The 27,708-nt window shown below is 39.8% G+C and overlaps 3 protein-coding genes across 3 annotated transcripts; all 3 read right to left on the bottom strand.

The window, feature by feature from the left end:
- Nucleotides 1–612: 612 nt before the first annotated feature.
- LOC114546214 (toll-like receptor 13) lies at nt 613–7,030 on the bottom strand. Its single transcript, XM_028564903.1, has 4 exons — nt 6,976–7,030; nt 1,561–4,102; nt 1,250–1,367; nt 613–853 (listed from the first exon to the last, which is right to left on the bottom strand). Exons 2-4 carry the CDS (start codon nt 4,043–4,045, stop codon nt 613–615), a joined length of 2,844 nt encoding a protein of 947 aa, XP_028420704.1. The 5' UTR covers nt 4,046–4,102; nt 6,976–7,030.
- Nucleotides 7,031–10,316: 3,286 nt separating this feature from the next.
- LOC114545590 (toll-like receptor 13) lies at nt 10,317–18,597 on the bottom strand. Its single transcript, XM_028563972.1, has 4 exons — nt 18,543–18,597; nt 12,833–15,377; nt 11,501–11,618; nt 10,317–10,946 (listed from the first exon to the last, which is right to left on the bottom strand). Exons 2-4 carry the CDS (start codon nt 15,318–15,320, stop codon nt 10,706–10,708), a joined length of 2,847 nt encoding a protein of 948 aa, XP_028419773.1. The 5' UTR covers nt 15,321–15,377; nt 18,543–18,597; the 3' UTR covers nt 10,317–10,705.
- An 851-nt stretch (nt 18,598–19,448) lies between these two features.
- On the bottom strand, nt 19,449–27,433 carry LOC114545502 (toll-like receptor 13). Its single transcript, XM_028563807.1, has 4 exons — nt 27,385–27,433; nt 24,037–26,578; nt 22,552–22,669; nt 19,449–21,042 (listed from the first exon to the last, which is right to left on the bottom strand). Exons 2-4 carry the CDS (start codon nt 26,519–26,521, stop codon nt 20,802–20,804), a joined length of 2,844 nt encoding a protein of 947 aa, XP_028419608.1. The 5' UTR covers nt 26,522–26,578; nt 27,385–27,433; the 3' UTR covers nt 19,449–20,801.
- Between the last annotated feature and the right edge of the window lie 275 nt (nt 27,434–27,708).

Below are 27,708 nucleotides of genomic sequence, written 5' to 3'. Positions count from 1 at the left end.
TCAAACAGTCAAATGCCCGATGAAGTCCCCTGAATAAAAATACAATGTCATTCAAGTCAATGTTTGATATCCACCAGCCGCGCCGCTAAATGTACGCGCCAGATATCTCCTCCAACTCCACATTACCCCCCCAAGGACTAACAAATTACAGTGGTGATCGGGCCGCATTTTCAACACGGTCTCACGGCAGTTCGTGAAATGGTGACGTTATTTTTAATCTTTTGATTCGTGTTCACGGGGGTAGTTTTGTAGTTTTTTTTGCGCCAGCACGAAATGGTCTATACGGAGATATAGTTCGTTTAGTTCGATCGTTTTTTTTTCATAATAATGACATTTGCATCAGAGCACACGGGGGCAACAAGCGCACGTTAACACAAGCGTGTACCTACATAAAAAGCTTTTTTAAATTTAAAATATTCAATGCCGTATTACGCTGATGTGACCGAGACCGACCCGAACCAGAACATAATTTCTAAATATCTGTCTGAACCCGGCCCGGCCCGTTGGGTCTTTGGTTTGTGTATCCATCCCCTATATCAAATGACCTTTACAGGTAAGAAGAGCCCATTTAAATCCCTTTTGAAATATGCTATTTGTTACAGTTACAGTTTTTCATGCCGGGTTCTGAAAGAAACCCCTGATTGGGTTGTCCGTGGGACTTCCAGGTGTCCTCATAGCTCGCCGTATGTTCTCCCAGAAGACTCCCGTGTGTTGACCGGCTTGCGGCCAGCTCAGGTAGGTGCGTCTCTTCACCAGACTCCTCATTCGGTAGTACAGAGACAGCTCGCGGGAAGGGATGTCCTCCATAAACAGCAGGATCAGCACATCGTCCTGCTCGTCAAACAGACGGTAGCTGCATACACCAAAACACACGACATAAGCTCCAATTAGTTCAAAACAACAGTTAAGTTTAGGCAAAATTATATTACTATAACGTTAATGAGTTAGATTTTGCGAGATTTTTCATAACGTCTGGCCGTAGCTGTATCCCCTCTAGCCACAACCCAGGCCGGCTCAGACATGCACGCTGCAGGCTGCTGTAGACTTGTGTCAGGCAGTCGTGCATGTGGTTCTAGGAAAGTGGCGCCTGCTACAAGGCCGTAGTTGTCCAAGGATCACGGGAAAGTATGAAGTTGGATTCCCTTTCTTTGTTGTTGGTTAATGATCAGTTAACGAGCGTCGACTATCAGCTAAAAACCCCTCAAAGTTAGCATCACTAGTACCTAGACTTAGAGGCGGTGCTGCCTACCTGGCCATCTGGATCTCTCTGGAGCACCACTCGCTCTGCAGGTAGTGTCGGCTGATCACACAGATGGTCTTCCTGCTGCCGTAGATGGCGTCTGTAATGTTTTGTACGATGGGCTTACCTGTGAAAACAACAGCCGCTTTCAGACTAGCAATGCACCTCAGGAATTATATAAAAAAGCCTTTTTTCTACTAGGAGTTGCCAAGAACAAACTGCCTAGTAACTCTTTCTGCGGGGCTCTAAGTTGAATAATGAAAAAAACTAATTGAATTCTCTAATGCATCATTGGTTTGACCCTTTAAATACAAACAGACCTGGTTCAAAGTCTCTGTGGTGCAGACAGAGTTTCCATCCTTGCTCCCCCTCCAGCACTGGAAGCATCTGTTCGTAGACCCAGGCTTCATCGTAAACGTTGTAGGAGACAAAAGCATCGTAGTGGTGAGGAGAGGCCTTCCTTCCCTTCCTCTTATCGTAGACGAAGGCCAGAAAGAGGTAGTAGGCGTAGGCAAGGTGCCACCTCAGGAAATGGTAAAAGAAGGATGCGAGGAGAGTAAACAGAATCAGACAAGTGCTGAATATGAAGCAGAAGAAGCCAGCGTCTATCCAACAGGAGCTAGTGTCAAAGTCCAGGAACTTGTTCCCCTTTTGGCTCACAGGAAAGGCACAAATATACTGGTGGCCATTAACTACCTGCGTCTGGTTGTTGCTTTGCACCCATTGGTTGAAGCCAACGTTGGAGCATTCGCACGTTAAAGGATTGTTATTCAGGTCCAGGTACGTCAACGCAGGGAGGCATTGGAGGGCCGTTTTGTTGATGACTGACAACTCATTCCCGTTGAGTTTTAGCCATCTGAGGGTCAGCAGGTTCGCCCCGCCGAGGAAATCCAAATATCTAAATTTATTGTTGGAGAGATCGAGTTTCTGCAAATTTGGAATTTGCCAGAACAGTTCAGGGGTTAAATGTGACAGATTGCTGTTTATTATCTGAAGAACCTTCAGTTGGGGAGTGTGTTTAAATGTGTCTGGGTGCAACGACTTCCTAAAGAAATTGTCAGATGTTAAGCTCTCTAAAGATTTAAGGCCCTTGAGCAGATCTTGATTAATGTCGGGCACAAGAAATGTGTCGTAAACTTTGAGTATAAGCTTCTTCAAGTTAGGTAAATTTGAGAAAGGTGAATAATCCTTTTGTTGAGAACTTCTCAGTTCCCACTTTGAGGTAAGATGTAATATCAGATTCTCTAACTGTGTAAGTCCTTTGAACATCTCTTTTCTGTAATGTCCAGGTGTAATACTAAGAGTTTGGAGATTATCAAGTCCTTGGAAAGCCCTTTCATTCATATTGTAACATTTGTCATTTTCTAAATCCAAAGAACGGAGGGAGGACAGGTTGCTAAAGTCTTCTGGCATGAGCTGTAAGAACCCATTATTGTGTACATTCAAAGATTCTAGTTTCTGCAAGCCAACCTTGAAGGTATTGTCAAAAGTAAAAACAGCATTTTCTCCAATATTAAGTTCTTTCAAATCATTCAACTTTTGAAAAACACATCCTTTAATTTTTGAAATGAGATTATGGTTGAGATTAAGCATTGTTAATCTTGTGAAATTCAGGAAAGCGTTGCAGTCGAGTTCAGCGATGTAGTTGGAGCTCAGATCCAAGGTTTCCAGTGTGGAGAGTCCTCTGATTGCGAGGGGCACTTTGGAAAGTTGGTTACGGCCCAAATCCAGATACCTGAGCTGTGAAATCGATCTGAGTGAATGCTCTGACATCTCAGAGAGCTCGTTAGAAGATAAACTGAGCTCAGTGATCTGAGAACAAGACTGCAGCAGGTTGTCGTCTACGCTGACGATGTGGTTAAACCCTAAATCAAGAGTTCTTAGAGAAGGAATTTGGCAGGCGACATCTATGAGACCTTCATCTATCCTCGCCTTCATCGATGTCAGAAAAAGTGTTTGTAGTGAGTCAGTGGTCTGCAGCACCGCACGATACGACTCAAAGCTAATATAAGTTCCACCTAGAGCCAAACTAGTTAGGGTTCTCAGAAAGGTCTTGTTTGATACGTCCCATTCAATGTCGCTGCTACACTTGCTCAACTCGAGAGACCACAAATGAGGAAAGACGTCTTTTGTAAGACTGAACTTTCTCAGAGGGTTCATAGTCAGATAAAGGGTCTTTATGTTTGAGACATTTAAAGGCAGGTCGTCTGATTGAAAAGAGGTGAACTTGTTGTTCCCAAGAGACAACTTATTTAGAGTTAGTAGTTTAAAGATGGGAGCAACATCTGTGATTTGTTGTAGGTAATTAGAGCCCAGATCCAATTCCTCTAAGCTGACCAGGGACTGAAAGGCCACAGGGGAGATATAACTCATATGGTTACTCTCCAGAAATAGCGTGACTAATTTGGACAGTCCTTGAAACATGTTGTCTGTCACTTTTGTAAGATTATTGTTGGACAGAGAGAGGAACTTTAACTTTTCCAAGTCTGCAAAAGCTCCATCATCAATGTGGGAAATCAAATTATAGTCCAATGCTGCAAAGGTGAGTTTTGGTAAATATTTTAAATCTGTCCCGGTGATCTTTGAAATGCTGTTTGAGCCGAGATCCAGTGTTGATGCATTTCTGGGTATGTCGTCGGGAATAGCAGTCAGGCTCCGCTGTCTGCATGTAACCAACAGCTCATTTGCATCTTCAGAGTAGTCTATTGTGCAGTTTTTCAGTGAAAAAGCCAGTAATGGGTTGTAATGAAGCAGGAAAGACAGAAGAGGAACAAGGAACAGAGGCCAACTTCCTGTATATTGCATGATGTTGTTTGGGATCTAACTTTGAGGTGGAGAAGTTTTTCTTTCAACACTGCACATCTGAGAAGGATGAAAGAAGAAAGCTTTACTCTGCGGTACATTTTAAACTGAACAGACATTTATGAAAATTTTTCCAGTAAATGTTTGGTCTTTTTTTTTGTTGACATTTTTCTTTTGAGTATTTAATTTCTTCTATAAAAGACAATAGTTGTTTTCGGGTTGTAAACGTTTTATATATGGGTGAATCCGAGCCTAAACATTGCACATGGTTCAGCAAATTTTGATCCGTCTTGCATAACAATTTAGGTTCTGATATGACCAAGTAATTAACAGACCAGGATCAATGACGAAGTTATTTGCCCTGGATTAACATTACAACCAACCAATCAGTGGCACGTTTTGATTGTGATGTCATTAATAATGCAACGTGAAGGCAAATCAAAATTTTAAAAAACGGCCACCAAGCCATCACAGACAAGTGGATGCTTCACTATCAGGTAAGATTTAGCCTACTTCCAAGCATTTTAAGTACTAATGCCTCTTGAACATCTTCATAAACATTATAGAGTTAACTTTTTGTTATCCACACAAAAAATAAAACATGTCTTTACTTGTTGTTACACCTGCACTAAATATGTTTTAGTTTATACTGTTTATATCTTAGCTCATTCAGAGCTTTGCCTTCCCGTTATAATCTGAACTTTACTGTTTTCTTTAACTTCTGCTTAAATGCTAAACTCTATTTTGGGGTCTCGGTATTTGCAAATACAGATGAATCTGATCTAATCTAACTCGAGAACAACATGAAAGAACGGTTGACTGAACAAAGTAAAACCAGAAAAAGAAAGGTATATCTATTGAAATTATTGAAAGAAGTGAGATTTCTTACAAATTACGAGGCAGAGCTCCATGCTGCGTCAACGTCGTCTTTCTTCTGTTCAGTTTCAGTTCAGTTTTAAGAATTTATCCACATCCTCAGCTCAAAGGACAATGGACAATGGAAAACGTGACGACCAACAATCACAGGTTTTACGTATCACATGTTTCGCATGTAGGAAAGTTCATGAAGCTCCGTCCCACCTAGAGCATCCAAACACATATGTTAGGATCAGCGGTGGAAGAAGCATTCAGATCCTGTACTTGAGTAAAAGTACTAATACCACACTGTAAAAATACTCTGTTACAAGTCAAGGTCCTGCATTGAAAATGTTACTTCAGTAAAAGTCTGTAAGTATCATCAGGACAATGTAGTTAAAGGTCCAATGGCATGAAAATGTCACTTTATGAGTTTTTTTAACATTAATATGCATTCCCCCAGCCTGCCTATGGTCCCCCAGTGACTAGAAATGGTGATAGGTGTAAACCGAGCCCTGGGTATCCTGCTCTGCCTTTGAGAAAATGAAAGCTCAGATGGGCCGTCCTGGAATCTGCCCCCTATGACGTCATGAAGGGAAAAGAAAGGTTACATCCCCTTTCTCTACTTTGCACAAACAAGCGAAGCATGGCAGTTGGTCAAGGCCACACCCCCTCCCTCCACCTTGCCCCCTCTCTCGCCTCCTCAATAGCATTTAGAGCTACAGACACCAAAATGGCACATACTAAGGAAAGCTCATTGTGGGACTGGCTAAAGTGGCTGTAATTCTGCACCACGGCAGAATTTCGGGAAAGAGACTTCAGATACAGTATCAGGGCACCACAATTAAGCCTATATAAAAGAGACTTTAAATACAGTATTAGGGGACCACTAAGGCCTATAAAAAAAGAGACTTCAGATACAGTATTAGGGGACCACTAAGGTCTATATAAAAGAGACTTCAGATACAGTATTAGGGGACCACTAAGGTCTATATAAAAGAGACTTCAGATACAGTATTAGGGAACCACTAAGGTCTATATAAAAGAGACTTCAGATACAGTATTAGGGGACCACTAAGGTCTATATAAAAGAGACTTCAGATACAGTATTAGGGGACCAATAAGGCCTATATAAAAGCATCCAAAGAGCAGCATGTCATAGGACCTTTAAAGTATTAAAAGTAAATAAAAATCCTCCCATTTTAGAAAGTGTAAAGGATCCCGGTGGAGGGGGGGTGATAGAGCAAGGGAGAAATGAGAGTGACGGTTAGTGAGTACGACTCTAGAGTCATAGTGAGAGAAACAAAGTGTCTCCCCTGTGGTTTCTGACCACGGTGGGAAATCTTTAGCAGGAAACGCTTCAGCATTTTGTGTGCAATGCTGCTCCACTGTCTGCTCTGGTCCCTGTGTATGTCCACAAGGCAGCTTCTCGAGAAATACGTCACGCAACAAAGTACCGTAGTATTGTGTGCGCCAGTCAATTTAAGTACACGCTTAATGGTCCCATGACAAACTGTGAAAACCGGAAATTTTCATGAATTTATAAAAAAAAACGAACCCCCAGGACAGTAGTTAAAAAGTGGACGTTTGGTCACCCTAAGCTTACCGGTACTTGTCTGAACTAACGACATGATCACTGTCACTGACTTTCACTCTGTTATTCACTGACAGTAAAAACACCTCTTCCTCATCCCAGTCAGTCACCATAGTTACAGTACCAGGCTGATGCACGTCTCCTCAACGTGACGTCATCACCGAATTGCGTTAAAAAACCCACTAATACCAAAAACGACAAAAGCTGGCCTTTGACACTATTTGGAGACATTTCTAACAATGATATACATATGTTGAGTGCATTATCAACAGTGGTGGTTAATCTGCAACATGGGCTTTAAGTACAGTACTGGAATAAATGTACTGAGTTACATTCCACCACTGATACGGTTGTTGTTGAATTGTCTCTTTACTGAGCGAAGCTACAACATTATTATCTGTTAACTTCGTGTCTAATCCACCAACCCTCTCACACTAAATCTGTACAACAGGCCAGCAACAACATGAACACATTCAGACATTACCTTTTATCTCTGGAGTCATGTCAGGAGGAATCAGCAAGACGAGAGTAGTTTGTCTTTCTCTAACTTCTCTTCAACTGCAGCTAATCAGGAACTACGAGCCCTTTTTCTGTAGGCCGGGTAGGGAATGAAAATGTTGCTCAGTGACCTTCCTGAAATCTATAGATCTCAGTCATGTGTTTCCTGGTTACACTGATGACGGACTGACAGACGGAAAGTCACAAGTTTGACACATCAAGTACATGTTACAGTATGTTACTGTGTAGAGTATGACAGTTCAGTATGTAAAAAAAAAAACCTGACCATTGACATAATTATTGCATTTTGTACAGAACTGCCAGACGACCTTCTGTAGGTGGGAGGCCATGTGTGTTCACCCATGAACAGGAATTGGCCATTCTCAATCTGGTGTTGGCAAGCAATACCATCAGCCGACATACGACAACTATGACTATGTTCACACTTGGCAACTTTTTTGACAAGAAAATGTTGACTGGGGCCTTTTGTAGTAAAAAAAGAAAGAAGCTGGCAGCGTTTTGGTTCCAAAAAGCAGCGTGGAGCGTATTTTGTTGCTATGACAACGGCTTCTGCTTCAGTATCCTAGCTAGAGCGCTATGTGCAGCGGTGCTAACTTTAGATAATGGTGGAGCGAACTAGAGAAAGAAGAGAGAGAGAGAGAGAGAGTGGTGCTAACGTTAGATAAAATAAAGTGGTGGAGTGAGAGAGAATGAACCAAGGGGGTAAGCCATCATCAACATCAACTTACTTTTAGAAAACTGATACAGAGTGAAGTACTTTGTACACTGAACCTACCCGATAAAAAGTATACGGCTTCTCTGATCGGGTAGGGAAGTAGCGCGAGACTACACGCAGCAGATCTGCAGTACACCAACTGGCCAAATGTGGCTCCCATTCACAACTATTAAACAAGGCTGTTTCATTTTTTGGCGAAAATCATATATAACAATACACTACATTTTTAACTCTGTTACACTAACATTAGATAAAACAAAGTTGTGGAGCGAGCTAGAGAAAGAACAGAGAGAGAGAGAGAGAGAGAGAGAGAGAGAGAGAGAGTGTTAACGCTACATAGTACTAATGACGGCAGTGCTTTGACAGCAGTGTGTTTATGTTTTGAATGTGTAATATACATGTGCACATGTGTTTGCTATTGATTCATTCGAAAATTTAAAAAAAGATACTCGAAAAAAGAGACAAAATTGTCAAACAAAAGACTGCTGAAAAGGAAAAGGAAAAAAGCCCAGATTTGATTATTGGGGGGGTTGTCACCTCGATCTTACAATCACTGAATTGTGTTTTTTGACCCATTTTCGGTTTCATGATTGGTCATCAAGGGCTCCTTTGCAAGGCTGGAATATTCATTGATTGATTAACATGGACCATATTAGGACAAATATGGGATGACCTTGGGAGGTGCGTGAGGCTAGTGCAAGACAGCATGGTAGTGCTCGTCCGTATTTATTAAAGATGGCCCGATACAATTTTTTGCTTCCCGATACCGATTCTGAGACCTGAAGTTGCGTATCGGGCGATACCGAGTACCGGTCCGATACCAATGTCTCATATATTATGTTTTAACAGCTGTATACTACTATCTCTGTATAGATGTGATATGATGTATAACAGCTGTATACTACTATCTCTGTATAGATGTGATATGATGTATAACAGCTGTATACTACTATCTCTGTATAGATGTGATATGATGTATAACAGCTGTATACTACTATCCCTGTATATATGTGATATGATGTATAACAGCTGTATACTACTATCTCTGTATGGATGTGATATGATGTATAACAGCTGTATACTACTATCCATGTATAGATGTGATATGATGTATAACAGCTGTATACTACTATCTCTGTATGGATGTGATATGATGTATAACAGCTGTATACTACTATCCCTGTATGGATGTGATATGATGTATAACAGCTGTATACTACTATCCCTGTATGGATGTGATATGATGTATAACAGTTGTATACTACTATCTCTGTATGGATGTGATATGATGTATAACAGCTGTATACTACTATCCCTGTATGGATGTGATATGATGTATAACAGTTGTATACTACTATCCCTGTATGGATGTGATATGATTTCTATCTTTGTTGTCGGTCTAGCTCAGGTTAAACAAACACAAACGATGAATGCCGTAGAACTTTCTTTTATTATCCACTTTGACAGTCAGTTATAACGGAAAAAGAACATAAATAAACTACTTTAATGTAGATTTTCTTTAGGGCTTTATTACGTGGTATCGGATTGGTGCATAAACTCCAGTTCTTCCCAATACCGATACCAGCGTTATAGGCAGTATCGGAGCTGATACCAAAACTGGTATCGGTATCTGAACATCTTTAGTATTTATAACGACAAGAGAGCCTACCAGTGTGCGCCGCAAGGTATTATAAATCAGAATTTTGTTTTTGCGTACGAGAATTCTGACTTTTTGGCGCGCAAAATCTTTCGGAATAGAATCTACGCCTATACAAATGAGACCCAATGACAGAAAGAAAGAAACAAGGACAGAAAGGATGAGAGAGAGAAACAACGGCAGAAATAAATAAAGAAGTACTTTGACTCAACTCACATTTATTTATAGAACTTTCATGCAGCGTAAAGTGTACACACAACAAAATGAAAACAGATGAAAACAAACTAAATGTGACCAAAATGAAAAAACTTACGTATTGAGCAAAACTAAAATAATGATAAACTGAATGAAATCAACACCAAGGTTTAAATGATTACCACTCCATTGCTCACACAGTTATTGTTTAATCCCTCTCGGGGAAATTAGAAAGATATAAAAGTAACAAAGAGAGAAACTAACAAAGAAAGAAAGAAAGTAGGAAAGACATTATGAAACAAAGAAAAAACATTTTTAAAACCTCTCTCTCTCTCTCACAATTTCAATTTCATGTTGCTTGATTGGCATGACAAAAAATACATCTGTGTTGCCAAAGCATAAGAACAAACATATATACATACATAGAAACAACAACAAGGAGATATATCTGATATATTAATACAAGTAAACAGGATAATTATGATATAAATGCAGATACTAAATTCGGTGCATGTCCCTCAACATTAATATAAAAAAGAATACAAATAAATAAAAGAATATAGAAATAAAAATTATAATATATATAACTCTATTCATTTTGCCTCTCTCCATCTCTTTCTCCCTCTCTCTGTCTCTCTCTCTCTGTATGTCTCACTCTCTCTTTCTCTCTATCTCTCTCCCTCTCTCTCTCTCTCTATGTTTCTGTCTCTCTCTCTCTGTCTCTCTTTCTCTCTCTCTTTAACCCCACCAACAAAAACAGCCCTCAGGTGGCCCTGACAGACAGCTGTAGTATCCATGGTAACCGGCCATGTGCTTTGTGAATGAAATGAAACTTTGGGCCCTATTTTAAAAATCTACGCAAATCTAAAATGGGTTGGTCTAATAGCTACTGGTAGCTACATTACTCTTAGGTATGGTTTGGGCAAAATGTGCATTAAACCAATCAGATATCATATTCATATTAATTACTACTATTAAAGACTGTCTATTTTAATTTGAATGTATGAATAATATTCAAACAGTCGGTTCCTTGGTTCGTGTATCCATCCTCTATATCAAATGACCTTTACAGGTAAGAAGAGCCCATTTAAATCCCTTTTGACATATACTGTTTGTGATTTTTTTTTTTCATGCCTGATTCTGAAAGAAACCCCTGATTGGGTTGTCCGTGGGACTTCCAGGTCTCATCAGAGCTCGCCGTATGTTCTCCCAGAAGACTCCCGTGTGTTGACCGGCTTGCGGCCAGCTCAGGTAGGTGCGTCTCTTCACCAGACTCCTCATTCGGTAGTACAGAGACAGCTCGCGGGCAGGGATGTCCTCCATGAACAGCAGGATCAGCACATCGTCCTGCTCGTCAAACAGACGGTAGCTGCAGACACCAAAACACACGACATAAGCTCCAATTAGTTTGGGAACAAGATAAGTTATAAGCTCTTTTTTTGATATTGGCTCTCTGCTAGACGTTGCTACACGTTGCGTCATGAGAGCTGGCGCATTGAATCGGCCGTCTTGTAGCTACAAGGAATATAGCTACGGCAGAGCTACAGTTTAGGCACCAAAACGACAGTTAAGTTTAGGCACCAAAACGACAGTTAAGTTTAATCACCAAAACGACAGTTAAGTTTAGGCACCAAAACAACAGTTAAGTTTAGGCACCAAAACGACAGTTAAGTTTAATCACCAAAACGACAGTTAAGTTTAATCACCAAAACAACTTTTTAGTTTAGGCAAAATGATTTTACTATAACGTTATTGAATTTGATTTTGCGAGATTTTACATAACTTCTGGCTGTAGCTGTAACCTACTTCCTTTCCCTGTTGTCGGTTAACGGTTAATGATCAGTTAACAAGCGTCGACTTTCAGTTAAAAACCCCTCAAAGTTACCATCACTAGTACCTAGACTTAGAGGAGGTGCTGCCTACCTGGCCATCTGGATCTCTCTGGAGCACCACTCGCTCTGCAGGTAGTGTCGGCTGATCACACAGATGGTCTTCCTGCTGCCGTAGATGGCGTCTGTAATGTTTTCTAAGATGGGCTTACCTGTGAAAACAACAGCCGATTTTAGACTAGCAATGCACCTCAGAAATTAAAAAAAGCCTTTTTTCCATTAGGAGCTGCCCCGACAAACTGCCTAGTAACTCTTTCTACGTGGCTCTAAATTGAATAATGGAAAGGACTAATAGAAACCTTAATGCTTTTTAATGGCCAGCAGATTTTAAAGAAGTCTACTAGAAAATGACCCTACTTCTCACTAGATTTCTAAGAGTTAGGGTTAATTTTATCATCGTAAAAAACATTTCATTTAAAGTCAACAAAAACAAAATCAAACTATCAGCCCGTCTTGGTTCATCTTTCTCTTGTTCCAACAATCACCACTCTGGTTTGGTTAAAATAAATCCTTAATTCATCCATTTACATTTGAATACACTCACCTAAAGGATTATTAGGAACACCTGTTACATTTCTCTTTAATGCAATTATCTAATCAACCAATCACATGGCAGCTGCTTCAATGCATTTAGGGGTGTGGTCCAGGTCTAGACAATCTCCTGAACTCCAAACTGAATGTCAGAATGAGAAAGAAAGGTGATCTAAGCAACTTTGAGTGTGGCATGGTTGTTGGTGCCAGACAGGCTGGTCTGAGTATTTCACAGTCTGCTCAGGTTGAACAAAAAGGATCTTCGTCTTTAACAACAAGGTATATGTCTGCAGGGGTTAGAATAATAATCTGAGCCTGTCAGTGGCAAAAATATCACTTTTGAGACGACAAAATTGAGATTGTGGATTTCATTTGTCCTAAAGGGTTACATTTGCTGCCAGTTACAGCATTCTTGCTCTATAAAGACAGAGCCCATCGTGTTGTTCTCTTACATTGACATTTGTCAAGTGCAAATGGATAAGCCAAATGTTAAATTGAAATGGAAAAGCCAAATGTTAAATTCAAAAGATAAATCATTTTACATTCCAACTTTGCTTTTTCAGTTTCCTTTTTCTTTTTTAAATTCAATTATGACATAATTTTTCGTAGTAGCGTGGTAAAATAATATTTTTATTTTATCTTGCATTGTTTTCTCTTTGGACTTTCAGTTTGAATTATGATTAAATATATCCTCCATATAAATGTGCTCTGTCTCTATTCTGGACAAATTTTAAAAAGAAAATTCATATTAGTCGCTCAGACAGCAATGCATAGAAAAAAGTAGGGTCCAGGTTGAGAAAACAACAACGAAATCACCCTTTAAATACAAACAGACCTGGTTCGAAGTCTCTGTGGTGCAGACAGAGTCTCCATCCTTGCTCCCCTTCCAGCACTGGAAGCATCTGTTCGTAGACCCAGGCTTCATCGTAAACGTTATAGGAGACAAAAGCATCGTAGTGGAGAGGAGAGCCCTTCCTTCCCTTCCTCTTATCGTAGACGAAAGCCAGAAAGAGGTAGTAGGCGTAGGCAAGGTGCCACCTCAGGAAATGGTAAATGAAGGATGCAAGGAGAGTAAACAGAATCAGACAAGTGCTGAATATGAAGCAGAAGAAGCCAGCGTCTATCCAACAGGAGCTAGTGTCAAAGTCCAGGAACTTGTTCCCCTTTTGGCTCACAGGAAAGGCACAAATATACTGGTGGCCATTAACTACCTGCGTCTGGTTGTTGCTTTGCACCCATTGGTTGAAGCCAACGTTGGAGCATTCGCACGTTAAAGGATTGTTATTCAGGTCCAGGTATGTCAACGCAGGGAGGCATTGGAGGGCCGTTCCGTTGATGACCGAAAACTCATTCCCGTTGAGTTTTAGCCATCTGAGGGTCAGCAGGTTCGCCCCGCCGAGGAAATCCAAATATCTCAGTTTATTGTTGGAGAGATCGAGTTTCTGCAAGTTTGGAATTTGCCAGAACAGTTCAGGGGTTAAATGTGATAAATCGCTGTTTATTATCTCAAGAACCTTCAGTTGAGGAGTGTGTTTAAATGTGTCTGGGTGCAACGACTTCCTGAAGAAATTGTCAGAAGTTAAGAACTCTAATGACTTAAGGCCCTTGAGCAGATCTTGTGTAATGTCTTGAGCATCAAATATGTCGTAACCTTTGAGTATAAGCTTCTTTAAGTTAGGTAAATTTGAGAAAGGTGAATAATCGTTTTGTTGAGAACTTCTCAGTTCCCACTTTGCGGTAAGATGTAATGTCAGATTCTCTAACTGTGCGAGTCCTATGAACATCTCTTTTCTGTAATGTCCAGGTGTAATAATAAGAGTTTGAAGATTATCAAGTCCTTGGAAAGCCCTTTCATTCACATGGTAACATCTGTAATTTTCTAAATCCAAAGAACGGAGGGAGGACAGGTTGCTAAAGTCTTCTGACATGAGATGTAAGAGACGATTATTGTTTAAATTCAAAGATTCAAGTTTCTGCAAGCCAACCCTGAAGGTATTGTCAAAAGTAAAAACAGCATTTTCTCCAATATTAAGTTCTTTCAAATCATTCAACTTTTGAAAAACACATCCTTTAATTTTTGAAATTCGATTTTGGTAAAGATTAAGTGTTGTTAATCTTGTCAAATTCAGAAAAGCGTTGCAGTCGAGTTCAGCTATGTCGTTGTAGCTCAGATCCAAGGTTTCCAGTGTGGAGAGTCCTCTGATTGCGAGGGGCACTTTGGACAGTTGGTTGTTGCCCAAATCCAGATACCTGAGCTGTGAAATCGATCTGAGTGAATGCTCTGACATGTTGAACAGCTTGTTAGAAGATAAACTGAGATCAGTGATCTGAGAACAAGACTTCAGCAGGTTGTCGTCTACGCTGAAAATGTGGTTATACACTAAATCAAGAGTTCTTAGAGAAGGAATTTGGCAGGCGACGTCTATGAGACCTTCACCTATCCTCGCCTTCATCAATGTCAGAAAAAGTGTTTGTAGTGAGTCAGTGGTCTGCAGCACCACGCGGCACAACTCAAAGCTAATATAACTTCCACCTAGAGACAAACTCGTTAGGTTTCTCAGAAAGGTCTTGTTTGATACGTCCCATTCAATGTTGCTGCTGCTACAGTTACTCAACTGAAGAGACCGCAAACGAGGAAAGACGTCTTTTGTAAGACTGAACTTTCTCAGAGGGTTCATAGTCAGATAAAGGGTCTTTATGTTTGAGACGTTTAAAGGCAGGTCGTCTGATTGAAAAGAGGTGAACTTGTTGTTCTCAAGAGACAACTTATTTAGAGTTGGTAGTTTAAAGATGGGAGCAACATCTGCTATTTGTTGTAGGTAATTAGAGCCCAGATCTAATTCCTCTAAGCTGACCAGGGACTGAAAGGCCACAGTGGAGATATAACTGATACGGTTAACATCCAGAAATAGCAAGACTAGTTTGGACAGTCCTTGAAACATGTTGTCTGTGACTTTTGTAAGATTATTGTTGGACAGGAAGAGGACCTTTAACTTTTCCAAGTCTGCAAAAGCTCCATCATCAATGTGGGAAATCAAATTAAATCCTAAAGATGCATAGGTGAGCTTTGGTAAATATTTTAAATCTGTCCCGGTGATCTTTGAAATCATGTTTGAGCCGAGATCCAGTATTGTTGCATTTCTGGGAATGTCGTTGGGAATAGCAGTGAGGCTGCGCTGTCTGCATGTAACCCACAGCTCATTTGCATCTTCAGAGTAGTCAATCGTGCAGTTTTTCAGTGAAAAAGCCAGCAATGGGTTGTAATGAAGCAGGAAAGACAGAAGAGGAACAAGGAACAGAGGCCAACTTCCTGTATATTGCATGATGGTGTTTGGGATCTAACTTTGATGTGGAGAAGTTTTTCTTTCAACGCTGCACATCTGAGGAGGATGAAAGAAGAAAGCTTTACTCTACGGTACATTTTAAACATTTTAAAATGAAAATTCTTTCCACTAAATGTTTGGTATTTTTTTTCTCTGACATTTTTCTTTTGAGTATTTCAGTTCTTCTATAAAAGATAAAATTTGTTTTCGGGTTGTAAACGTTTTATATATGGGTGAATCCGGAGCATGATCGTTGCCTCTGTATATAGCACATGGTTCAGCAAATTTTGACCCTCCATGACAAGAGGATGTCCAGCAAGACAAAAAAAAGTGTTCTTAAACAGCAGAATTATTCGCATCTATGTTCTTAGGATTGATGAATCCCACGTCTTTGTAATTGAAAGCGCGTGCCAGTTGTTCCTAATTAGCATAAGAAAATGCCCCGCAAATATAAGGACATGACACTTCCTGTGCTCCTCCTGGGAAGCACTGAGATGGTTGTTGGAGTCCCAGATGACTTGTACATTGCAGTGGTGTACTGAATCTCAGTGCTTAAGTAAAAGTACAAATAACCAGAGACATATTTACAAAAACATATGCAATACAAGTCAATGGATAGCGGAGAGTTGTTTTCCCCTCCGGTGGGCGTGGCCACAGAGTATGTCAGAGTATGACATGATGTGCTCTGTCTCTATGTTGGCAAAGCCAGAGTACAGTGTTGCGCTTATTTTATGAGAAGCGTGAAGAGAATTGTTTCATGAATAGAAAGGGGAAAGCCCTCGCCAAACTTGAGGATGAGACTGCGTAATTCCAAAGTTGAGTTTGACACTTCTAGTATAACAAAATGAGAATACAACTGTAAATTGCTCATTAGTGATCGGGTATGTTGCTGGCAACACTTCAAACTTGCTAACTCACTTGAAATGGCATCACGCGGATGTGAATATCGATGCTAAGAGGAAATAAACAAGCGTATTGCAAACGCAACTCCCCTCGGCATTTTTTTAGACTTTTGCTATGAAAAGGCATTTCAATGAACATTAAAGTTAGCGTTGCATGGTCAAAGGGAAATTAAGACCTGTTTAAAATATTTTCATACCTAGAACACAATACTTCAGCTAATTTTAAATGCTGGTAATTTAAAATAAATGTTAAGGCCTAAAATGTTGTTTTTTAATTTTTTCTTTTTATAAGGTGCCCTGCCACACAAAACCGTTTCTCCTTGTATTTTTTTTTAAATCTTTTAGGTCCATATGTGTTTGTGTTATGTTGTGAATGTGAAAATGAACTGCTTCCTCATCTGTCAGCTGTAGTCACTGACAAGAAATAAGCAGAGAAATCAGGCCTTTCACAAAAGCTGGTCAGTCTGACGTGGTGTTGCCTGAGCTCATTACTATTCATGAGCTCGCCCAGTTGCGCTGGGTAAAGGATTCTGAAAGCCAGGCTCTCATTGGCTAGCTGTTAGCCAATCCGATTCAAACAGCTTAGCTTGTTGAATATTAATGAGAACTGGCAGAAATCAAGCTGAGTCGTCCTGCAGGCTTTCTATACCAAACTAAAATGGCTTGAAACAAGGTAACCAAGGCATTTTTTCCACAAAAAATGTTACAGAGTCCATGGTAGAACTTCAGACATCACCACAAAGTAATGAAATACGTGTGGCAAGGCACCTTTAATAATCCCCAAATTGGTCCAGTCAGAACAAAAGGGTTCTAGGGGGCGCCTGGTTAGCTCACCTGGTAGAGCTAACCAGAGCTAACCCCATATAGAGGTTTGCCCCTCGACGCAACGGCCGCAGGTTCGACTCCAATCTGTGGCCCTTTGCTGCCTGTCATTCCCCCTCACTCTCTCCCCTTTCAAGTCTAAGCTGTCCTATACAAATAAAGGCCTAAAATGCCAAACAAAAGGGTTCTAGGAACGTTATGTTCTAGGAACTGCAAAAATTACTCATGTCAGAAAGCAGCTAATGGCTCAATGCCCCCCCCACCCCATTGCACCCAAAGTTGCTCCCATGTTTCGGATCAATTAGATGATAGATGGACAGGAAAAGGATTGATTGCACTTTTGAAGAATCAAAGACAATAAACTCGGTACATATATTTACTCACTAAATATCTTTTTTGTTGATACTGTTTATATCTTAGCTCATTCAGAGCTTCCCCTTCCTGTTATATACACTTTACAGTTTTCTTTTCACTTCTGCTTAGATGCTAAACTCCATTTTGTGGTCTCAGTACTTGCAAATAAAGTTGAATCTAATCTAACTCGCGAACAACATGAAACAACGGTTGAATGAACAAAGAACACCAGAAAAAGAAAGAAAAGGATATCTATTGAAATTATTGAAGGGGTGAGATTTCTTACAAATTATCGGGCAGAGTGAGGTCAGTCCATCCTCTGTCAAAAACGATTTTGTTCTGTTCAGTTTCAGATCAGTTTTAACAGTTTTTCCACATCCTGAGCTAAAAGGACAAAGGAAATAGTGATGACAAACAATCACAGGTTTTATGTATCACAACAAAAAAACAATCCAGAGGAGCTCTTTGTTTGTTTCACATGCAGGAAAGTTCATGAAGCTCTGCCCACCTGGAGCATCCAAACACATATGTCAGGATCAGCGGTGGAAGAAGTATTCAGATCCTGTACTTGAGTAAAAGTACTAATACCACACAGCAAAAATACTCTTTTACAAGTCAAAGTCCTGCATTGAAAATGTTACTTCAGTGAATGTCTGTAAGTATCATCAGGAAAATTTACTTAAAGTAAATAATCCTCCCATTTTAGAAAGTGTACAGGATCCAAACAGTTGTGTGTTTAATGGTCTAATCATCTCAGCTGGACTTGTAGGCCGTTATATTGTTGACTAGTTTAATTTATAATAAAACATCAGATTTTATAAACTACATGTGTTTTGTGTGATGAATGTAGTGTAATAAAAAGTACAATATTTCTCTCTGAAATGTAGCAGAGTAGAAGTAGAAAGTGGCATGAAAAGAAAAGACTAAAGGAGAGTACAAGTACCTCAACATTTTGATTTAAGTACAGTACTTGAGTAAATGTATTTAGTTACATTCCACCACTGATACGGTTGTTGTTGAATTGTCTCCTTACTGAGCGAAGCTACAACATTATTATCTGTTAACTTTGTGTCTAATCCACCAACCCTCACACACTAAATCTGTACAACAGGACGGCAACAACATGAACACATTCAGACGTTACCTTTTATCTCTGGAGTCATGTCAGGAGGAATCAGCAAGACGAGAGTAGTTTGTCTTTCTCTAACTTCTCTTCAACTGCAGCTCATCAGGAACTATGAGCCCTATTTCTGTCGGTAGAGGGTGAAAATGTCACTCAGTGACCTTCCTTAAATCTATAGATCTATATAGTCATGTGTTTCCTGGTTACACTGTTGACGGACTTTTGTTGCTATAACATATTATGTTGCTATAATAACAGCTTCTGCTAGGGTATCCTCGCTAGAGCGCTATGTGCAGCGGTGCTAACATTAGATAAAACAAAGCGGTGGAACAAACTAGAGAAAGAACAGAGAGAGAGAGAGTGGTACTAACGTTAGATAAAGTGGTGGAGCGAGAGAGAATGAACCAAGGCGGTAAGCCAGCCTTAGCAAAACGTACCTCCTATGGAGTCATTTTGATGCTACTAAACCATCACCTTCCGTTAGCATTCATTGACTACCATTCATTTTGGTGTCACTTTGACAGTGAATAACTTTACATCTGAAGTGTTTAAAGACTTTATTAGTCCATTGTTTATTCCTAAAGAAATGTTTTAATGTAAAAACGATCGTGTCATAACCACGCGACTTGCTGTCACATAGTAGAGGAATTATCGTATAGTGGCCTACAGGAGAAGCTCGCAAGCAGTTTCGACTTACATTAGCTGTTTAAGTTTAATTAGTAATGTTAACTAGCATTTTAGTTAGCAATAATTTGCCTGTGCCTATGTTATCTCCTTACATATACCTACGCTCTCCGTCTCTGCATAATTGGGAATGATTGAGATTTCTCTTGGCACAGCTACCAGAAGACTTACAGGCGAAATGTTGAATTTTTCTTCCTTTTTATTTTTCCTTTGGAAAATAAATCAAAACATTGTCTTCAGGCTTTGGTGTACACATTTACAGCATCCGATCAAAAGTATACAGCTTCTCTGCTAATTACTCTTTCAGTAATAGAAAAAAATCATACAAAACTATTATCTGAATCATAACTTTTAAACTTCTCGTATAGAATGGCATAACTGCAGCCTAAGTGCAAAAAGTTACAGCACATTATTAAAACCTAATTACATTATGGAGCCACATACCTTTTGTACATAAATCAAAACATTGTCTTCAGGCTTTGGTGTACACATTTACAGCATCTGCACAAGCAAAATTTAAAGAATGTATTGCATTACATAGGCTACATGTACTACACCAGTATCCCATTGTACACTATCGGTGCTTGCAAGCAAGGCACGCCAGACAGAATGTCAACACGCATGGAACGACAACTAATTAACGTTCGGGAATACTCACATACGCTGTTGTCTTATCAATATACTGAAACTATACTGAGATTAAACATCCACACATGATAGACACAGAGAAATATTACCTCCAATGTATGGATGTGACTAGCAGAGTTTACGGCTAGCCACGTTAGCCTCAGTATGCAGAAACTCACAAAAAGAAACATTAACAAACTTTCTGTCAAAACATGCAAAATGCAATAGGGTCTTTACAGTGCATGGGAATAACATAACACGAGAGATACATCGAAGTTATCAACCTAAACATCAATTTACTTTTATAAAAATTATATACTGGGTGAAGTACTTTGTACACTGAACCTATCCGATCAAAAGTATACAGCTTTTCTGATCGGGTATGGAAGTAACGCAAGACTACACGCAGCAGATCTGCAGTACACCAAATGGTCAAGGATGGCTCCCATTCACAACTATTAAACAAGGCTGTTCATTTTTGGCGAAAATCATAAATAACAATACACTACATTTTTAACTCTGTTACACTAACGTTAGATAAAAAAGTGGAGTTCGACCCGGCCAAATCACAGACCTATAGATTTGAACTAATGTTACCACAGGACCTTGGTGTTCGGCGAAATATGGTAGGTCATTTGCAGGGGAATTCATTCCTTGACAAATTACAGACATGGCCGATTAAGATTAAGATCACAGACAACCTCCGTCTTTATTACAAATGACTAGTGGTCACCAGGTAACACTAATTCCATGCAAACAGGGCTTTAGTTTGTCGTATGGGTCAAGCTTCTAAAAGCCCTGAATCTTACATTTTCCATAATGCATTATTGATCGTGTCTTTCAAAGTCCCACACCTCAGTTTTTTATGCAGGGATTTCCGTTTGAAATTTGTTATATATACATGGGACCAGATATCTCCTCCACCTCCACATTAATTTGTGACAGTTTAAGCAACAAACCGTTTGTTTTTTATTCCTGGTTCTGAAAGAATCCCCTGATTGGGTTGTCCGTAGGACTTCCAGGTGTCATCAGAGATCGCCGTATGTTCTCCCAGAAGACTCCCGTGTGTTGACCGGCTTGCGGCCAGCTCAGGTAGGTGCGTCTCTTCACCAGACTCCTCATTCGGTAGTACAGAGACAGCTCGCAGGCAGGGATGTCCTCCATAAACAGCAGGACCAGCACATCGTCCTGCTCGTCAAACAGACGGTAGCTGCAGACACCAAAACACACGACATAAGCTCCAAGTTAAGTTTAGGTTCCAAAACGAGAATTAAGTTTAGGCTCCAAAACGACAGTTAAGTTTAGGCACCAAAACGACAGTTAAGTTTAAGCACCAGAACAACAGTTAAGTTTAGGCTCTAAAACGAAAATTAAGTGTCCCGTTTGTTAGAGTCTGTTTCCTGTTTTATTTTGAAGTCCTGTTTTCCTCCCTAGTCTTATCTTGTTTTGCTTCTTGTCTTGTGTTTTCCCGCCTGTTCTGATTGTTCTTCCCCGCCCTGATGTGTTTCACCTGTTGTGTCACCTGTCCCTCGTTAGTCCTCGTTACCTGGTGTATTTAGGACCTGTTCTGTCTTCATCTCTTGTCGGATTCTTACTTTCTATTTGTGTGTGTGGTTCATGTTGTGTTGTGTGCTGCCTAAAGTGTTTTTCTTGGCTGAAATAAATCTTTGTTTGAACGGCATTTAGGTCCAAACCTTCTCTACATCCTGACATTAAGTTTAGGCTCCAAAACAATAGTTAAGTTTAGGCTCCAAAACGACAATTAAGTTTAGGCACCAAGATGACAGTGAGGTTCAGGCAGCAAAACAACAGTCAAGTTTAGGCGCCAAAATGGAAAATGTTAAAGTTATGAATTATGCTTTCTCGAAACAAGAACACAGAAACACTGTTGTATTGAAGAAGGTTACTAAGAGCAAATAAAAAACTATTTTTGTGTTATCTTGTCCCATCAGCATCTGCATAACAGACGCAGCTTGTCCTGTGGTTTGACCTAAGATGGCTGCGAGATATTTATCAAACTCAGACACAAGCACGCTTAGACGGTTCCTGTTTTCTAAGGGTTCCACTTATGACCATGTGGGTGCTTCCTCTTTCTGTGTATAAAGGATGCTAACATTCTGCATGTACTTTGAGAGCTCTTTCTCTGCACTCTGCAGCAGTGCGGTAAAACCAGCTGTCCACTCTCGAGCAATAATACTTATGACTCTTCCACGTTGCACTCTTATGTTTTGTGAAAGTTGTGTTTCTGTTTGAAAGTAATTGCTTGAAAACATTCCAAGACAGTTTCATTTTCCTCAACTTTTGTTATTGAAGACATCTTTACTCACTCTGCTGCATGAAACTTCCACCACAACAGTTAAGTTTAGGCTCCAAAAACAACAGTTAAGTTTAGGCAAAATGATATTACCATAACGTTAATGAGATAGATTTTGAGAGATTTTCCATAACTTCCGGCCGTAGCTGTATCCCTTCTAGCCACAACCCAAGCACGCTGCAGGCTGCTGTAGACTTTTATCCGTTGGTCGCACATACATTTCCATGAAAGTGCCACCTGCTACAAGTCCGTAGTTGTCCACGGATCACGGAAAGTATGAAATTGGATTCCCTTTCTTAGTTGTTGGTTAACGGTTAATGATTGTTTAACAAGCATCGACTATCAGTTAAAAGAAACTCAAAGTTACCATCACTAGTACCTAGACTTAGAGGAGGTGCTGCCTACCTGGCCATCTGGATCTCTCTGGAGCACCACTCGCTCTGCAGGTAGTGTCGGCTGATCACACAGATGGTCTTCCTGCTGCCGTAGATGGCGTCTGTAATGTTTTCTACGATGGGCTTACCTGTGAAAACAACAGCCGCTTTTAGACTAGCAATGCACCTCAGGAATTATATAAAAAAGCCTTTTTTCCACTAGGAGCTGCTCCGACAATCTGCCTAGTAACTCTTTCTACGTGGCTCTAAGTTGAATAATGAAAAGGACTAATTTAATTCTCTAATGCAGCATTGGTTTGGGTTTTCCTGAGAAACGGGCATCTTCTTTGCAAGTTCAGGACTCTTCCTTCCTGCCTTTTGTCCATAAACTGTTAAAAAGAAACAGGTGTGACCTTCAGGACTGAAAAGTGAGGCAATTGCAGAAACATTCATGCTTTTTAACAGCCAGCAGATTTTAAAGAAGTCTATTTGAAAATAACTCTACTTATCACTCGATTTATTAGAGTTAGGGTTAATTATATCGTCGTAAAAAACACTTGATTTAAAGTCAACAGATACAAAATCAAACTATCAGCCGATCTTTGTTTGTCTTTCTCTTGTTCCAACAATCACCATTCTGTTTTACTTCAAATAAATCCTTAATTCACCATTTACATTTGAACATACACTCACCTAAAAGATTATTAGGAACACCTGTTACATTTCTCTTTAATGCAATTATCTAATCAACCAATCACATGGCAGCTGCTTCAATGCATTTAGGGTTGTGGTCCAGGTCTAGACAATCTCCTGAACTCCAAACTGAATGTCAGAATGAGAAAGAAAGGTGATCTAAGCAACTTTGAGTGTGGCATGGTTGTTGGTGCCAGACGAGCTGGTCTGAGTATTTCACAATCTGCTCAGGTTGAACAAAAAGGATCTTACTCTTTAACAAAAAGGTATATCTCTGCAGGGGTTAGAATAATAATCTGAGCCTGTCAGTGGCAAAAATATCACTTTTAGACTATGAAATGTGAGAATGTGGATTTAATTTGTCCTAAAGGATTACATTTGTTGCCAGTTACAGCATTCTTGCTCTATAGAGACTGAGCCCATTGCGTCATACTCTTACATGGATATTTGTCAAGTCCAAATGGAAAAGGCAAATGTTAAATCGAAATGGAAAAGCCAAATGTTAAATTCAAAAGATAAATCATTTTACATTTCAACTTTGCTTTTTCAGTTTCCCTTTTTTTTCTTAAATTCAATTATGGCATAATTTTTCCTAGTAGCGTAGTAAAATAATATTTTTAATTTGATCTTGCTTTGTTTTCTCTTTGGACTTTCAATTTGAATTATGAATAAATATATCCTCCATATGAATGCGCTCTGTCTCTATTCTTGACCAATTTCAAAAAGAAAATTCACATTAGTCACTCAGACAGCAATGCATAGAAAAAAGTAGGGTCCATGTTGAGAAAACAATAACAAAATCACCCTTTAAATACAAACAGACCTGGTTCGAAGTCTCTGTGGTGCAGACAGAGTCTCCATCCTTGCTCCCCCTCCAGCACTGGAAGCATCTCTTCGTAGACCCAGGCTTCATCGTAAACGTTGTAGGAGACAAAAGCATCGTAGTGGTGAGGAGAGCCCTTCCTTCCCTTCCTCTTATCGTAGACGAAGGCCAGAAAGAGGTAGTAGGTGTAGGCCAGATGCCACCTCAGGAAATGGTAAATGAAGGATGCAAGGAGAGTAAACAGAATCAGACAAGTGCTGAATACAAAGCAGAAGAAGCCAGCGTCTATCCAACAGGAGCTAGTGTCAAAGTCCAGGAACTTGTTCCCCTGTTGGCTCACAGGAAAGGCACAAATATACTGGTGGCCATTAACTACCTGCGTCTGGTTGTTGCTTTGCACCCATTGGTTGAAGCCAACGTTGGAGCATTCGCACGTTAAAGGATTGTTATTCAGGTCCAGGTACGTCAACGCAGGGAGGCATTGGAGGGCAGTTTCATTGATGACTGACAACTCATTCCCGTTGAGTTTTAGCCATCTGAGGGTCAGCAGGTTCGCCCCGCCGAGGAATTCCAAATATCTCAATTTATTGTTGGAGAGATCGAGTTTCTGCAAGTTTGGAAGTTGCCAGAACAGTTCAGGGGTTAAATGTGACAGATCGCTGTTTATTATCTGGAGAACCTTCAGTCGGGGAGTGTGTTTAAATGTGTCTGGATGCAACGACTTCCTGAAGAAATTGTCGGAAGTTAAGAACTCTAAAGATTTAAGGCCCTTGAGCAGATCTTGTGTAACGTCAGGAACAAGAAATGTGTCATAAACTTTGAGTATAAGTTTCTTTAAGTTAGGTAAATTTGAGAAAGGTGAATAATCATTTTTTTGAGAACTTCTCAGTTCCCACTCTGAGGTCAGATGTAATGTCAAATTCTCTAACTGTGCGAGTCCTATGAACATCTCTTTTCTGTAATGTCCAGGTGTAATACTAAGAGTTTGAAGATTATCAAGTCCTTGGAAAGCACCTTCATACACATCGTAACATTTGTAATTTTCTAAATCCAAAGAACGGAGGGAGGACAGGTTGCTAAAGTCTTCTGGCATGAGGTGTAAGAGACGATTATTGTTTAAATTCAAAGATTTGAGTTTCTGCAAGCCAACCTTGAAGGTATTGTCAAAAGTAAAAACAACATTTTCTCCAATATTAACTTCTATCAAATCATTCAAGTTTTGAAAAACACATCCTTTAATTTTTGAAATAAGATTTTGGTAGAGATTAAGCGTTGTTAATCTTGTCATATTCAGGAATGCATTGCAGTCGAGTTCATTGATGTGGTTGGAGCTCAGATCCAAGGTTTCCAGTGTGGAGAGTCCTCTGATTGCGAGGGGCACTTTGGACAGTTGGTTATGGTCCAAATCCAGATGCCTGAGCTGTGAAATCGATCTGAGTGAATGCTGTGACATCTCAGAGAGCTTGTTAGAAGATAAACTGAGGTCAGTGATCTGAGAACAAGACTGCAGCAGGTTGTCATCTACGCTGAAAATGTGGTTATACCCTAAATCAAGAGTTCTTAGAGAAGGAATTTGGCAGGCGACATCTATGAGACCTTCATCTATCCTTGCCTTCATCGATGTCAGAAAAAGTTTTTGTAGCAAGTCAGTGGTCTGCAGCGCCATGCGGCACAACTCAAAGCTAATATAAGTTCCACCTAGAGCCAAACTAGTTAGGGTTCTCAGAAAGGTCTTGTTTGATACGTCCCATTCAATGTTGCTGCTACAATTAATTAACTCGAGAGACCACAAATGAGGAAAGACGTCTTTTGTAAGACTGAACTTTCTCAGAGGGTTCATAGTCAGATACAGGGTCTTTATTTTTGAGATGTTTAAAGGCAGGTCGTCTGATTGAAAAGAGGTGAACTTGTTGTTCTCAAGATACAACTCATTTAAAGTTGGTAGTTTAAAGATGGGAGCAACATCTGCTATTTGTTGTAGGTAATTAGAGCCCAGATCTAATTCCTCTAAGCTGACCAGGGACTGAAAGGCCACAGGGGAGATATAACTGATACGGTTAACATCCAGAAATAGCGTGACTAATTTGGACAGTCCTTGAAACATGTTGTCTGTGACTTTTGTAAGATTATTGTTGGACAGGTTGAGGACCTTTAACTTCTCCAAGTCTGCAAAAGCTCCATCATCAATGTGGGAAATCAAATTAAGTTCCAAACCTGCATAGGTGAGCTTTGGTAAATATTTTAAATCTGTCCCGGTGATCTTTGAAATGCTGTTTGAGCTGAGATCCAGTATTGTTGCATTTCTGGGTATGTCGTCGGGAATAGCAGTGAGGCTCCGCTTTTCACATGTAACCAACAGCTCATTTGCATCTTCAGAGTAGTCTATTGTGCAGTTTTTCAGTGAAAAAGCCAGTAATGGGTTGTAATGAAGCAGGAAAGACAGAAGAGGAACAAGGAACAGAGGCCAACTTCCTGTATATTGCATGATGGTGTTTGGGATCTAACTTTGATGTGGAGAAGTTTTTCTTTCAACACTGCACATCTGAGGAGGATGAAAGAAGAAAGCTTTACTCTATGGTACATTTTAAACTGAACAGACAATATGAACATTTTTCCAGTAAATGTTTGGTATTTTTTCTTTGACATTTTTCTTTTGAGTATTTAATTTCTTCTATAAAAGATAACATTTGTTTTCGGGTTGTAGACGTTATATATGGGTGAATCCGAGCCTAAACATTGCACATGGTTCAGCAAATTTCAGACAAGTGGATGCTTCACTATCAGGTAAGATTTAGCCCACTTCCAAGCGTTTTAAGTACTAATGCCTCTTGAACGTCTTCAAAAACATTAGAGTTAACGTGTAGGCTAAACAAGCTAATAACGATAACGAGCATGACCAGCTAACGGCTAAACAAAGACAGTAAACTTGTTTTTTAATCAATCCATTGCTAGTCTTACATTGCCAGATCATACTCCAGAACTGTCTTGTTATTTTCACTGGCTTTGAAATCAAATATCCCTCTGGGACGATAAATCAAATCAAGATAACTTAGTTATCCACACAAAAAGTAAAATATGACCTGACAACCTCTCCTGCCTTTACTTGTTCTTACACCTGCACTAAATATGTTTTAGTTTATACTGTTTATATCTTAGCTAATTCAGAGCTTTGCCTTCCCGTTATAATCTGAACTTGACTGTTTTCTTTCACTTCTGCTTAGATGCTAAACTCCATTTTGGGGTCTCGGTATTTACAAATAAAATGAATCTGATCTAATCTAACTCGGGAACAACCAGAAAAAGAAAGGTATATCTATTGAAATTATTGAAAGAAGCGAGATTTCTTACAAATTATCAGGCAGAGTGAGGTGAGCTCCATGCTGCGTCAACGTCGTCCTTGTTCTGTTCAGTTTCAGTTCAGTTTTAACAATTTAGCCACATCCTCAGCTAAAGAGTACAAAGGAAATAGTGATGACCAACAATGACTAATGCAGATGAGCTCTTTGTTTGTTTCACATGCAGGAAAGTCTATGAAGCTCCGTCCCACCTGGAGCATCCAAACACATATATTAGGATCAGCGGTGGAAGAAGTATTCAGATCCTGTACTTGAGTAAAAGTACTAATACCACACTGAAAAAATACTCTGTTACAAGTCAAGGTCCTGCATTGAA

The sequence above is a fragment of the Perca flavescens genome, chromosome 19, assembly GCF_004354835.1.
Source record: "Perca flavescens isolate YP-PL-M2 chromosome 19, PFLA_1.0, whole genome shotgun sequence".
Taxonomy (NCBI): domain Eukaryota; kingdom Metazoa; phylum Chordata; class Actinopteri; order Perciformes; family Percidae; genus Perca; species Perca flavescens.
This window is presented reverse-complemented; position numbering and strand designations above follow the sequence as displayed.